General features: G+C 44.1%; 1 protein-coding gene across 2 annotated transcripts in view; it reads right to left on the bottom strand.

Annotated features, from left to right (window-relative positions):
- CCDC146 (coiled-coil domain containing 146) overlaps window positions 1-12,140 on the bottom strand; it is a 117,762-nt gene that overhangs the window by 6,528 nt on the left and 99,094 nt on the right. For both annotated transcript variants that reach the window (XM_058657565.1, XM_058657564.1), the window contains exons 6-14: window positions 11,161-11,337; window positions 9,687-9,760; window positions 8,931-9,158; window positions 8,102-8,288; window positions 6,109-6,204; window positions 4,983-5,153; window positions 3,213-3,301; window positions 2,948-3,112; window positions 1,290-1,514 (exon numbers count right to left, since the gene is read on the bottom strand). In XM_058657565.1, coding sequence (XP_058513548.1) covers window positions 1,290-1,514; window positions 2,948-3,112; window positions 3,213-3,301; window positions 4,983-5,153; window positions 6,109-6,204; window positions 8,102-8,288; window positions 8,931-9,158; window positions 9,687-9,760; window positions 11,161-11,337 — 1,412 coding nt within the window. The remainder of the gene's footprint in view (window positions 1-1,289; window positions 1,515-2,947; window positions 3,113-3,212; window positions 3,302-4,982; window positions 5,154-6,108; window positions 6,205-8,101; window positions 8,289-8,930; window positions 9,159-9,686; window positions 9,761-11,160; window positions 11,338-12,140) is intronic.

Raw genomic sequence — 12,140 nt, 5'->3', positions numbered from 1 at the left:
AACAAAGGGACCCCAGAGTCGAATTTCTTGCAGACGCTTTTTAACTTGCACCAAACTTGCCAACCAGGGCCTGGCCAGAAGCACACAAGGCAAGAGGCTAGGCCAAGTGTATCTGGAGCTGTTTTTGCTGTCTCTAAGTTGCTGACTTTTATTTTAATCAAGATGAAGCTTTTTGAATAATTTCTCCATAATCAGGCAAAAATCTGTATTTATGCCAGGGGGAAAAAAGAACCCTCAATGCAAAGAGAGGTGGAAATGAAGTAATACTTTTCTAACTCCAGGGCTCTGCCCTTGCAGGACTAGTTGCTGGGAGCGCAGGCCTTGCCCACGTGGCTTGGGCTGTGCCAGGAGCCGGGGGCAACACCTGCCAGAGTGTGTGGGGCCTCAAAGGACTTCTCAGGTCTTGCACCTGCTGGCCCATGCTCCTTCCAGTTGCTGTCTTTTTCTCCCCTCAAAGCCAATGTGCAGGGAGTCAGCCAGGGCTCATCTTTAGCTCTCTCTTTGGTCTCATCTCTTTTCCTAAAGTTCTGACAAAAGAAGCCACTCTCAAGGTCTAGGCATGCTTCACACAACTCGAGTAGGATGGGAAAAAGAAAAACAACAATCAACTCCAACGTCATTACTCCTTGGGTCTAGAAGCCCACCTGCCCCAAGCTCTAGGAGCACCCATAGCATTGGGGGATTTGGGGCAGGAAAGAATTCTCTCAAATAGGAATTTGATCAATGTTGTCATTGCAGGCTGGAAGAAATATCATCGAACTGATGTTTCAAAGCTCTTATGTATTCACCCAGAAAATGAACAGGGAGCGTGGCCTATGAGAATTCATTAAGCCCAAACCAGCCGCTGGAAAAATGGATGTCAGGCCCAAAGACTTACTTGTGACAATCATGCTGTATGAGTCTAATCCTATTGGCAGCAGCCTGCATGGTAGCCCAGATGAGGATTTTGATCTCAAACCAGCCACTCCCCCATACCCGCCTTGCCTGTTCCTCTCTCTCTCCCTCTCCATTTACATATACATATACATACATACATACACATCCACCTCCTATAGAAGCTGTATGAGAATTGGCGCAACTAGGACTTGAACTGATGTGCATATGTGCTACAATGCTGTCTCTTGCCTTCTGCCTATTTTCAGGCTAATCACAAAACCCTCTCCCCTCCAGGGCCTAACAGGACCCGGAATTCAGTGTCCTCACTTCTGCCAAGCGCAGGCACCTGAGGAACTGCATTTCTCCACCGGCTCCTCGGTCCTCCGCGCCCCTCCTGGGCCCCTGAAGGTTACCTCTCATTGCGCAGTTGAACGGCTCTTTCGTATTTCTTGCGTAGCTGCACCATCTCCTCCTCGATCGTCGTGATCATGTTGGCGAGTCTGTCGATGTTGCTCAGCTGAGCCTCCTTCTTCTCTTTCATCTCCTGGAGCTTCGAGGCGATCTTGCTCACGTCATTCTGCATGCTGTCCCGGACGGTAATGTTGTTGGAATGTTTCAGTATAGAATTCTGCAGTTTTCTTGTGATAGGATGGGAAGAAAGGGGGGTAAGAGGACGGCTGTCTTTTTTATTTCTTTCAAAACAAAAGTCTCCTCCTTTGGTACTCTGAAAAGTTTCCACATGTTCCCAGGCCTCAGCGCCTCCCCCATCCAAATGAGGACATTTTTTCCTCATCTCCCAAGGTTCTGCCTTTCCCCTTCATCAAAGCAAGTGACCAGGACCTGTGCCATGGAGTAGTAGGCTAATCCTCTCCTTGCAGTGCTGGCATCCATATGGGCATCGGTTCTAGTCCCAGCTGCTCCACTGCTGATCCAGCTCTTCGCTTGTGGTCTGGGAAGGCAGTGGAAGATGACCCAAGGCTGTGGGCCCTTACTTCTGTGTGAGACCCAGAAGAACTTCCTGGCTCCTGGCTCCTGGCTTCAGACTGGCCCAGCTCTGGCTGTTGTGACCATTTGGGGAGTAAGCCTGCAGATGGAAGATCTCTCTGACTGTTCCTCTTTCTACCACTGATTGGACGAGTCTTTCTATTTAAAAAGCAGGCGAGTGGAGTCATTCAATTCTCTCTCTTTCAGGGGGCTGTACTGTCTTCAGGACAGAAATGGCCCATGTGATGCTGCCCCTTGGGTTTCAGCCGGTGCTCGGTTAGCAGAGGGTCATCATGAGCACTGGACGAGAGTATCAGTGGCCTGTATCAATGGTATTGGTTGAGAATCTGAGCAAGATGCTACATTTTTTTTCATACCCTTCTTCCCTGGGTGAGGCCATTTTGCAGTATCTTTAGGATGGGAACCTGGGTAAGAATAGCTAACAGTGGAAGTGTAGGCCACAGAGATTCTATCAACTGAGATTCTATCGACCCAGGACCTACATGAATAAAAGTTGCCAATCTTGGCACCTGGTGAAGAATACATTTGATAAAACCATATGCCAGACACCCTTTTAATGGTTTCTACATGAATATTCCCAACTAATAACAAGTCATGTGCAATAGTAATAAAAAGTCCTGTGGACTATTCTTCCAGATAAGATGAGAGAGATAAGGTGGCTTTCTCAAGGTCACACAGCTAGCAGGTGGCAGGGCTAGGATCTCATGACTGCTGTGTCCACTGCTTCCTGTAGTCCCGTGAGACGCTGCCAGTCTACAGCCAGGAGGTGGTGGCTAATAAGAGACTTGGTTGTGCAAATGATTGGATGTGTTCATTTCCCCTACAAAATTGAACTAATGAAAATCCTATGTATTATATCTTTTCATGTACTGGAAAAATAGATGGCTTCCAAGCCATCTATACCCAGATAAGCCACTGTGTCCAGATGTTGAAAAGAACCTTGTCCATCAGGCACGGTATCTGAACACAGGTATCCCTGTGCTCACACAGTTGCCTCTTGGTTTGCTTTCCACAGGATCTGTCAGCATCCCCGGAGATGCGGGACAGCAGCTGTGATAACACGTACCTCTCCTGGGTAACTGCACTGTTTCTTAGGATTTCCAGCTCATTTAAGGACATCTTGTGTCGCTGTCTGATCTCGTTGACCTTCTGGTGAGCCTTGTGAAGCAAGTTTACAAACTTGTTTCTTTCATTTCGGACCGTGTCATACAGCTTAGCGAAGTGTTTGAGCCTGTCAAAATACAAAGTCCTCCTTTTAAGGCTTAGGACATTTAAAAAAAAAAATCAATGTCCTCTACTGCCTTCATCGAGGGTTCGTGTCATTCTTTTACCTTCGGTGGATTTCACGTTTCTTCTTCTTATGGATCCTAATTTCAAGGTCTTTAGCTCGGATCTCCTTAATGATGTTGTTATATTTTTGCTGAAATGTTAAAAAAAAAAAAGGTGTAAAGTAACATGTGAATATTCCCAGCCTCACCCCATATCATTGCCATTCTGGGAGGAACATTCTATCCTGGCCTGCTAAGTGAGTAGATGGGAGATCTCAAGATTGCTCAGCCTTTGAAGTCCATCCACAAATGGTTCGCTCAGAGGGTGGTTTAGGGGAGAGAAAGGAGATGGGAAAAGCATGAGAGGCTTCCCAGGTTTGGGTCTGGGGCAAAGTTTGGGGAACTTCTGGAAGGAGTGGTAACTTGTAGACCACACAGTAGGACTGGGGGAAGGAGGAGCTTATGCGACACAGAGAAGGGAGCAGGGATTACAGCAAGTTCTGATGAATGCGATGAAGTGAACAGTGGTGTAGTGTGAGAGAGAAACACAGGTGATGCTGTTCAAGTGCTTTTCCAAATTCCTTTGTATATTGGGTGTGTCTTCCTATATTATAAAGCCCCCAAGTGCAGCCAACAAGTTGCATATAAGATTTTTTAAAGATAACCGTGATATTTTTCAAGTCCTACAAAACATGCCAAGTGCTGGGTACTCTCTTTCTTCACGTTGAAAAGTAGTGATCGTTCAGCTGGGATAAGAAACACTCAAAGATGAAGTGTTGGTGGGGAGTGAGCAGAGGGAACTGCTTTTTCCCCCCCAAGGAATATGAAAGCAAAGCCCATTTGGCATGAGTGGCAGGAAACTCAGCATCAGACACAAGATGCATGTGTAGCAATTGCAGGTGTACCAATTTCTCCATGACTCTGAGAGTCAAGAAGAAAAATACTTGGATTACTCTGCGCATAAACAGTAAAGCTGATACTGAAATGCTACCTGTCAGGGGATCAGGATTCTCTTTTTTGTCTTTCTGTTTTTAAGGGACAGAGATGAAAGGCCTGTGTTGAGGTTGACCTCCTTCCTAAGGAAATGACCATTCAATGACTAGCAGACTAATTTCCAACACTGACACTACTCAGGAAGCAAATAAGACTTGACCTTGAGAAATTTCTGTCAATTTCTGTATCTCAAAGGCAAGATTGTCTTGTGGTTTAATATGAACTAGCTTATTTAATGAGGAAGTTTGGTTCTGCAACTATTCAGTCACACATGGATCACATAGGCTCCAGCGTGGAGGCTTAACTAAAAATTACTGATAAACTAGATTTTTTTTTTTCTTGGCATCACGAATAAGGATACTTCCTAGCATTTCTAAAAAGCAAAAAGGAGCAAGTATCTAATGAGGGAAAACTCTACAAGTGGAATCTTTCCAGCCCACACCAGGCTGTTTTGAAAGCTGGGCTCTGGGTGGTGGGTGGCACCTCCCAGACTCCGGCTGTGGCGGGGATGCCAGCCTGCCAGGTAAGTCACGGTGACTCTGAGCTGGTAGTGCATCCCGGATGATATCTGTGACATATGCCGCTACCAGCCCTGTGCGCCACACCGACATATGAAGTTCCTGCTGAAATCAGCAACCGATTCAATCATCCGCTCCTTCTCCTCGCTCTGTCTCCGTTTCTCTCTGGGTTGTTGACTCTTGCCAGCTGAATCCTGGCACACTTTTTCAGTGCATGGTCAAGCCTGGTGACTACCACGGTAACTTTCTAATGGATACCGCACTAGAAGGAGGCCACCCCGAACGCTTGTAGAAATGGAGGGGTGGAAGAAAATGCCATCACCTGGGCTTTCAGGAAATCCTTCGACTTTTGCTCCCGCTCATCAAGTTTGATCTGGGTCATGTGCACGAGGTTGAACACCAGATCCCGCACGTTTTCCTGCTCCTTCAGTAGCTTGTTCTCCTCTGTCAGCTGGTGTTCCACCAACTTGGTCTCAGCATCTGACAGGACTTTCTTTTGGAAAAACAGAAAAGCAGTGCATCATCATTACGATGTGTTGGAAGGATCGGGAGACGAACTTGATATTTCCCATGTGGAATTTTGTTAAACCATAAAATAACTGTACCACCAAGTACCATTTTATTTTATAGAAGAAAGTGGAAGTCAGTGGGTAAACATGATAGCACTTGTACTAGTTGTGATCATGTTTCTAGGTGACTTTAAGAAGAAACATAAAAGAATGATTTAAAATACTTGAATGGCAATGAGGAAACAAATTGCATTCTATTAGACATTGAGGTAATCAAGCATTGTTGATTACTTCTAATGTAACCAATATACCATCCCTTTATTTTAAAATCTCACCGGTTTGTATAAATTTTTATAACGACTTATTTATTTAAAGCATGATAAAGACAGACATTCCCATCTGCTGGTTCACTCCCTAGTTGGCTGTACCAGACAGGGCTGAGCCAGGCTACAGCTAGGAGCCAGGAATTCCACCCAGGTCTCCCATGGAAGTACTTGAGCCATCCTCTGCTACCTCCTCTGCTGTGTAGTAGCAGGAAGCTGGATTGGAAGTGGAGGCAAGATTTGACCCTCTAATAAGGTACACAGGTGTCCCAAGCAGCAACTTAACCCACCGTGCCACAACACCTGGCCCTGGCTTAGCTGTGAAGGTACTGTGTCCCATATCCTGGTGCCTAGCTGCATTTCCTGGCTGCTGCTCTTGGGTCCAGCTTCTTGCCAATGCCCGCCCCTAGGAGGCAACAAGGGATGGCTCAGGCAGCAGGGAGACCTGCCTTTTTTTTTTTTTTTTTTCCGGCTCCTGGGTACACACCAGGCCCAGTTCAACCCAGTGTGGGATTTGTGGTGTGAACCAATGGATGGAATCCCTTTCTTTCTTTTTTCAAGCACATCAGGTTTTTATTAACCATTCTTAGATGCTTAAATGGCAGTAGCAATGAACCTGTTGGGCCAAATTCCTCTTGGCTACTTCAACTTCTTTGTGGAGCTCTTTCCTCCTCTCAGATAATGCAGACACGTCTTTAGGAAGGGTTTCAATCTGGAAATTAGAATTGAAAACAGGCACGTATGTTAGAAATTCACAATGCCGTGGAGTTGAGCCCATCATATGTTTTCTACAATGGTGGGCAAATCACAACTCTCCCTATAATAGGAACTGGCCTTCCTAGGGAATATTTTTTTATAAAAGTCAAAACACTAAAATATGAAGGTGCACCAAAAATCTATCACTTGCCAGCTGCAACTATATACATATATTTTTCCCATTTAGAAAGATCAATCTTACCATTAATAGGTAGCAGTCACTGAATATGGCTTGAGTGTTCAGTGAGGGTCTAAGATGTAAGTCATTGGGGGAGTCTGTGAAACAGCTGAGAAGTCACCAAGGAAGAACTTGATTTCATCTTTTGAAACAGGAGGGTTGCCAATATGTTGGCTCAACTGGCTAAGCCTCTGCCTCAAAATTCTGGCATCCCCTATGGGTGCCAATTTGTGTACTGGCTGCCCCTCTTCTCATCCAGCTCCCTGCTTGTGGCCTAGGAATTCAGTGGAAGGTGGCCCAATGCCTTGGGACCCTGCACCTACGTGGGAGACCCAGAAAAGATCCTGGCTTAAGACTGGCTCATTTCTGGCCATTGCGGCCATTTGGAGAGTGAACCAATAAATGGAAGATCTTTTTTTTCTGTAAATCTGCCTTTCCAATAAAAAGAAACGAATGTTTAAAATATGCAGCAGATTGTCCTAGTCAACTGACACCCATAAAGTTAGCCAATGTTTTCATGTCTTGCTCAAACTTGATCTTGCAGCTGGGACAGGCTAACTCACACGACAGCAAGAAACAGCCTCCATATGTCATGGCTTCTCACAACGAAAGCTTATTCTCTTATGAAACCCAATGTAGACAATTCTCTAAGATCACTGTTGGCCAAGTGTTCCTGGCTGTTCCTGTGTTACAACACCTCAATCTCTTCCCTTCTTTCCACAGTGACCAGAGAGAGCTGGAGTGTCGCTTGCTGTCCATTAGCTATTCGAAGCTTAGTTCCTGAGGTCATGAAATTCCATAGTCTCCTAGGGCAGGCCAGTTTGAAGGGAACAGGGAAGACTTCTCCACATGCAAGGCTTCATCTCAGAGATTGACCAAGGAAACACTGACCCAGGGGACTCAGATCAGTAGACCCGGCCTCTGCCCTTTTAGTCACACTGAGCCATCGCATGCAGGCAGGGGCTGTGACATAAGCGCCAGTAGTAAACCCAACCCTGGGAACACAGTGGTAGTAAGATGCCAATGTTTTGCTGAAGATACGCCATGAGCATCCTTCCAGCTGGAACACACTTCTAATATACAGAGTTAGCCAGGTGGCCTGACATTGGGTTATGGTTGTTCTTGACTAGCTGGAAGTCCAGGTTACCTTCCCATACGTAGATGATCTGATCTGGTCCTAAAGTGTTTGGCTCTGCCATGCATCCATGCTGGAATTGGTTCTTTTCACTTGTAAAGTCAGTGATCCACTTGGCCCTACCCTACAACAAGTCCTCTGATACTTCCAGAACTGGGGGTTCCAATCACTTCCCTAGGCCAGGTTGTTGCCCAACCCACTCAAGACCTTTCTCTGATCTTGGGCTAGCAAAAAAAGATTAAGAAATGCTATAGGACTATAGATTTGACAAGAGAGCTTCCAAACGTTCATGACAATGGTGTATTTTTATGAAAAAAGGCATGGCTTTAAAAAAATTATTGTACCAAAATAAACTTATTTTTTAATTCCATTTTTCCCCCATGAACTTTTTTTCAGTACCCTCATTTTGTTTGGTGCATTTGAAAATTACTTCTTTGCTAACTTCCCTTCTTTCTCTCCTGGCAAGAACAAGATCCTAAAGTACTTTCACGTCAAAGGACAGCAGTGAACAGTCAGCTAAATGGCTTACAGCACACCCACCTCCAACAGAAGCCTTTGATGCAAGGCTTGAGTCTGAGTGAGGGCATCCCAGGAGACTTTCAACAGCAGCTCCATCTTCTTCAAATTTCGGAAATCTCGCTCTTTCTCTCTCTGCTTGCGAGAAAGTTCATCATGATAGTTCTGCTTGTCGATGAGACTGTTCCGCAAATTGAGATCCAAGAGTCCTCTGTTCCAGGTAAACGAGGGGGAATGACATGTCATTGCATACCCTATATGTTCTTTGAATCTTACCAATATGATGTGCTCAACATACACACATCGAAATACCTGCACATTAGAACCATATCTTGTGAATATGCCCAAAGCAACTAGGTTGTAGAGCTGGTATCATTCTGGGGAGCAATTCCACCAAAGTTGGCAGAGGCAGGTGTCCCCAGTTCCCCTGAAATTATACCTAATAGTAGGAAGCAAAGTTTTCTCAGGAAATCACGCCATGGAATTTCTCCCAGTGGGAGAAAGTGAAGATACCCTCAGGAATACCATTCATTGGTTGGTAACATCCCTAAGTGATAAAACGCTACACTCCAGGGAGTAAGTTTCATGTTGAAACTTACAACATGAAAAGATTTTTTTCACCTGCTTTCTTGGTCACAAAATTGAAGATAATGATGACTGACAGAAAGTGGGAAAATACTTAAAAATTGATTTTGATAACTTATAAAAAACTAATCGTAAAAATAGATTTAACTCTTCTAAAGCTGCTTAGTGAATCAACATATTAACTGTTCAAGATTATTTTCTGAATCTTCAAATATAAATTAAAGAAAAAAACTTTCAGAGGCCAGAGACACACAGACAGCTAACTCACCTCTCGGTTAGCGAGGTCGCTTCATTCTCTCTGGTCAACTCCAACATCTTGGTCAATTGGTTATATTCTCGTTCTTTGATTTCAAGCAAGGCTCGCTTGCCTTCCACTTCCTTAATTACATCCTCCTTCTCTTCCACCACCGCGTTGATTTTGGTTTCCACTTTTTTTATGGAGTCATGTAGCTCTTTGACTTCGTATTCCAGGATAAGCTTTTTCTTTTCTATTTCTCTGTAGGACACACACACGCCTTATTTTGAGCTGGTTATAAATCCAATGACTGTCAATTCCTATGAGCTTGGATTTTAGCACTATTTGGAGGGCCTGCTTTGTTTCCCCACTTTCTTTAAGATTGCTGTTTTTTTTTTTTTTTTTTTTCTGGTTTCTTTAAACTTTGAGACTGCAATGACCTCTGAGGTGTCAAACCCAGAAATAGATGACAAAGAAGTTACTCCCATTGGGGCTTTCAGTGGCTACCTGGTGGACACACGTCCAACACCATGAACCTCCCAGCTCTGTTAGCGTCCATTGGATTGATCCATAAAGTTAGGATTTGCAAGTTGGGAATAGAATCTGCACCCGTAATGCCAACATAAGTTAAGGATGAAGGACAATCGTTTGCTGAACTGTGCTTAAAGAACTGGGTATAGGCAACCTAGCCAGGGCCCAGAACAGATATTCCTGAAATCCTGATTGCAATTTGATATGTTTAAATCAGAGTAGGTAAGGAAGGAAAGAGAAGGAAAACATGAATCGTACACTTTTTTCCGTGTTGTTTTTTCTATCTCCTTCACAATCTGTACGGGAACGGTTTGATGGCGTACCACTTCATCCTAGCAAAGAGAACAGCTATGAGCAATTCATTATGTGGTCTGGGATCACAGGCAAGGAACACAGGATGGTTAAACAGGAGAGGGACAGAAACTATGAGATGTAGAATTCTTACAAGTTATCCACCCTGGCACTCTTAAGATTGATTCTATTAAGACGACCTTTTAAGACCAGTACCTTTGCTATCATTCTCAAGAGGACGTAACCAGGTGTGATAATACCAGGGGTGCCCTGCTCAGATCCCCCTGATGGAGCACACGCATCCCACAGTGGCCACAGGGCTGATGAGTAACAGCCACGCTCACTATTCTAACTCTTGGATTGATTGCCACTGCCCAAGCACAGGTGCCTTGTTAGGGAATGCTGGGAGGGCTGGGTGGTGATGGCCAGTGGATGTAGGAGGGGAGCAGGCTGTGACTCATGACTAATTGATACGGCCTAAGAGTCCATGTCCCTTGCCCCTGGTGGGAAACAGCCTCAGGTATAATTCCTGATGGAGAATTCTTTCTGGTTTCAGATGTGGCTAGAGGTTGTTTGCCTGTGTGTTGCCTCAGTGACCCAGCCCAGGTCTATCTTTCTCTTGGCATCCTATAGGACTCTTTTTCAAGTTCTCACATAGCAATACCTGTGCCTTGGACTCTGCTTCTAGGGACCAGACCCAAGACTAGAGGTTAGGTGGTTTTTCCCAAAGTCACACAGCTGTGAAGTGGCAAAGCCAAGATCAGAAGGCATGTTTGCTAATGTCACCTTTCCCTGTGCTCTATGTGTTCATGGAAGGTTCAGTTTAAACCTCAAGGAAATTATGTACAAAGCAGGGGTTCTAGAAGGTCTTGCTGGGGCCATAGGTGTTTGTGGAGGCTGCAGTGTACTGGGGTTGGGACATGGTTCTGCCCTAATACAAATTCAAGTTTGAATAAGTTAGGATTTGTACAGTTTTGGGAATCTTCTTTAAGAAAAAGAGAAAAAAAATACAAATGGCAAATTAGATTCAGGGTCCTGGAAGAGGATCCTGCAAGGGAGAAGTCTGAGGTGTCACTGGACTTTGGATAAACCTATCGCGGCTCTGTTCTCATATCCTGGGTAGCAACAGTGGCATCTTTTTAATTTTTCTGAATGTAAACAGAAGTATGTTTGTGACATTTAATTCTAATACTGAAAAACGCTTGAGGACCAGCAAGACCTCTTTTCTAGGAACAAGCTGTCAGAATTCTAAATTAGAGGAACACTACCTTTACATCTCTTGTGAATTCCCAGAGCATGATAGATTCAGTCCCAATACATGTCATTACATTTCATGTGACAACAATCCTTAGTGAAACCTCCATAGTTCATCAGGACCCCTGGCAGCCTGACCATGCAAGTACCATGGTTAGGAGGTATTTCCCAACTATAAGTAGCAGACCTTTAGGGTGACTTGATACTCCAACAAATCTTCCAGCTCCTTCTGCTCCTTTAGTAACTGCTTTTGCTTAGAAGCCAGATCTTCCCTCAAATTTTTAATCTCCAATTTCTTCTGCATTATTTCCTTACGCAGTTCCTCTGTGTTCTCTCTCAATAGTCTCATCTTCTTCTCCATTTCCTTTAAAAGCCAAGACAACGATCAGGTGATTTTGTGTTAGCAAGCATTGATCTACCTAACGGCTGCACTGCAAACGAGTCCATTCACCATTTTGGTCATGTTCGTTTTGACTGTGTGTGAATAATCTCTCACAAAGTTAATACAACCTATGATTTCTGACATAGTTGAAAAGGCGTGGCAATCACAGCACACCTCGTTGAAAATTTTGAAAATTTCCTGTTTCTAATGAGTGCTCTTTTCTGATCTCCCATATTTTAAATGTGTCATTTTGCAGAATTAATTTTTATTGAATACCAAAAAATATCAGAGAAAGCACCCCAATCTGTTTTCTGGGAGCATTGTGATTTGACAAAAGCTGATACAAATAATCTCCGACTATCTGGTTTAGGGTTAACCCAAGCCACACATGAGAACCTAAAGATAAAGAAGTTCCTATCTGGAATGTCCAACCCTTTATCCTTGTTAACTTCTGCCTGTCCTCTTAACGTTACTTGTCTAGCTCATGAACATCTCAAACATCTATCCCAGACTTATAAGCAATCTTTGTTTTCTGAGTCAGCTTCTCCAGAGGGCGCTGTGCAACTTATGCTCAGAAAATCTACCTGTTACCAGTGGCTCAGTGGATGGATTCATGTGGTTCTTTCCTTCTCTCGCTGCTGGGAGCCAATAAAATGAATGATCCTATAATATGGAAATAAATTCAAGATGCTTTGTCCCCGCCAATAAAAATATCTGTGCTGTAAATGATGGTTAAGTGTCTGTATAGAACAGTATTCCACTCTACATTAAAGAAGATTTCGAAA

The sequence above is a fragment of the Ochotona princeps genome, chromosome 32, assembly GCF_030435755.1.
Source record: "Ochotona princeps isolate mOchPri1 chromosome 32, mOchPri1.hap1, whole genome shotgun sequence".
NCBI lineage: Eukaryota > Metazoa > Chordata > Mammalia > Lagomorpha > Ochotonidae > Ochotona > Ochotona princeps.
Note: the sequence above shows the minus strand (reverse complement) of the source record. Positions and strands in the feature narration are given on the sequence as shown.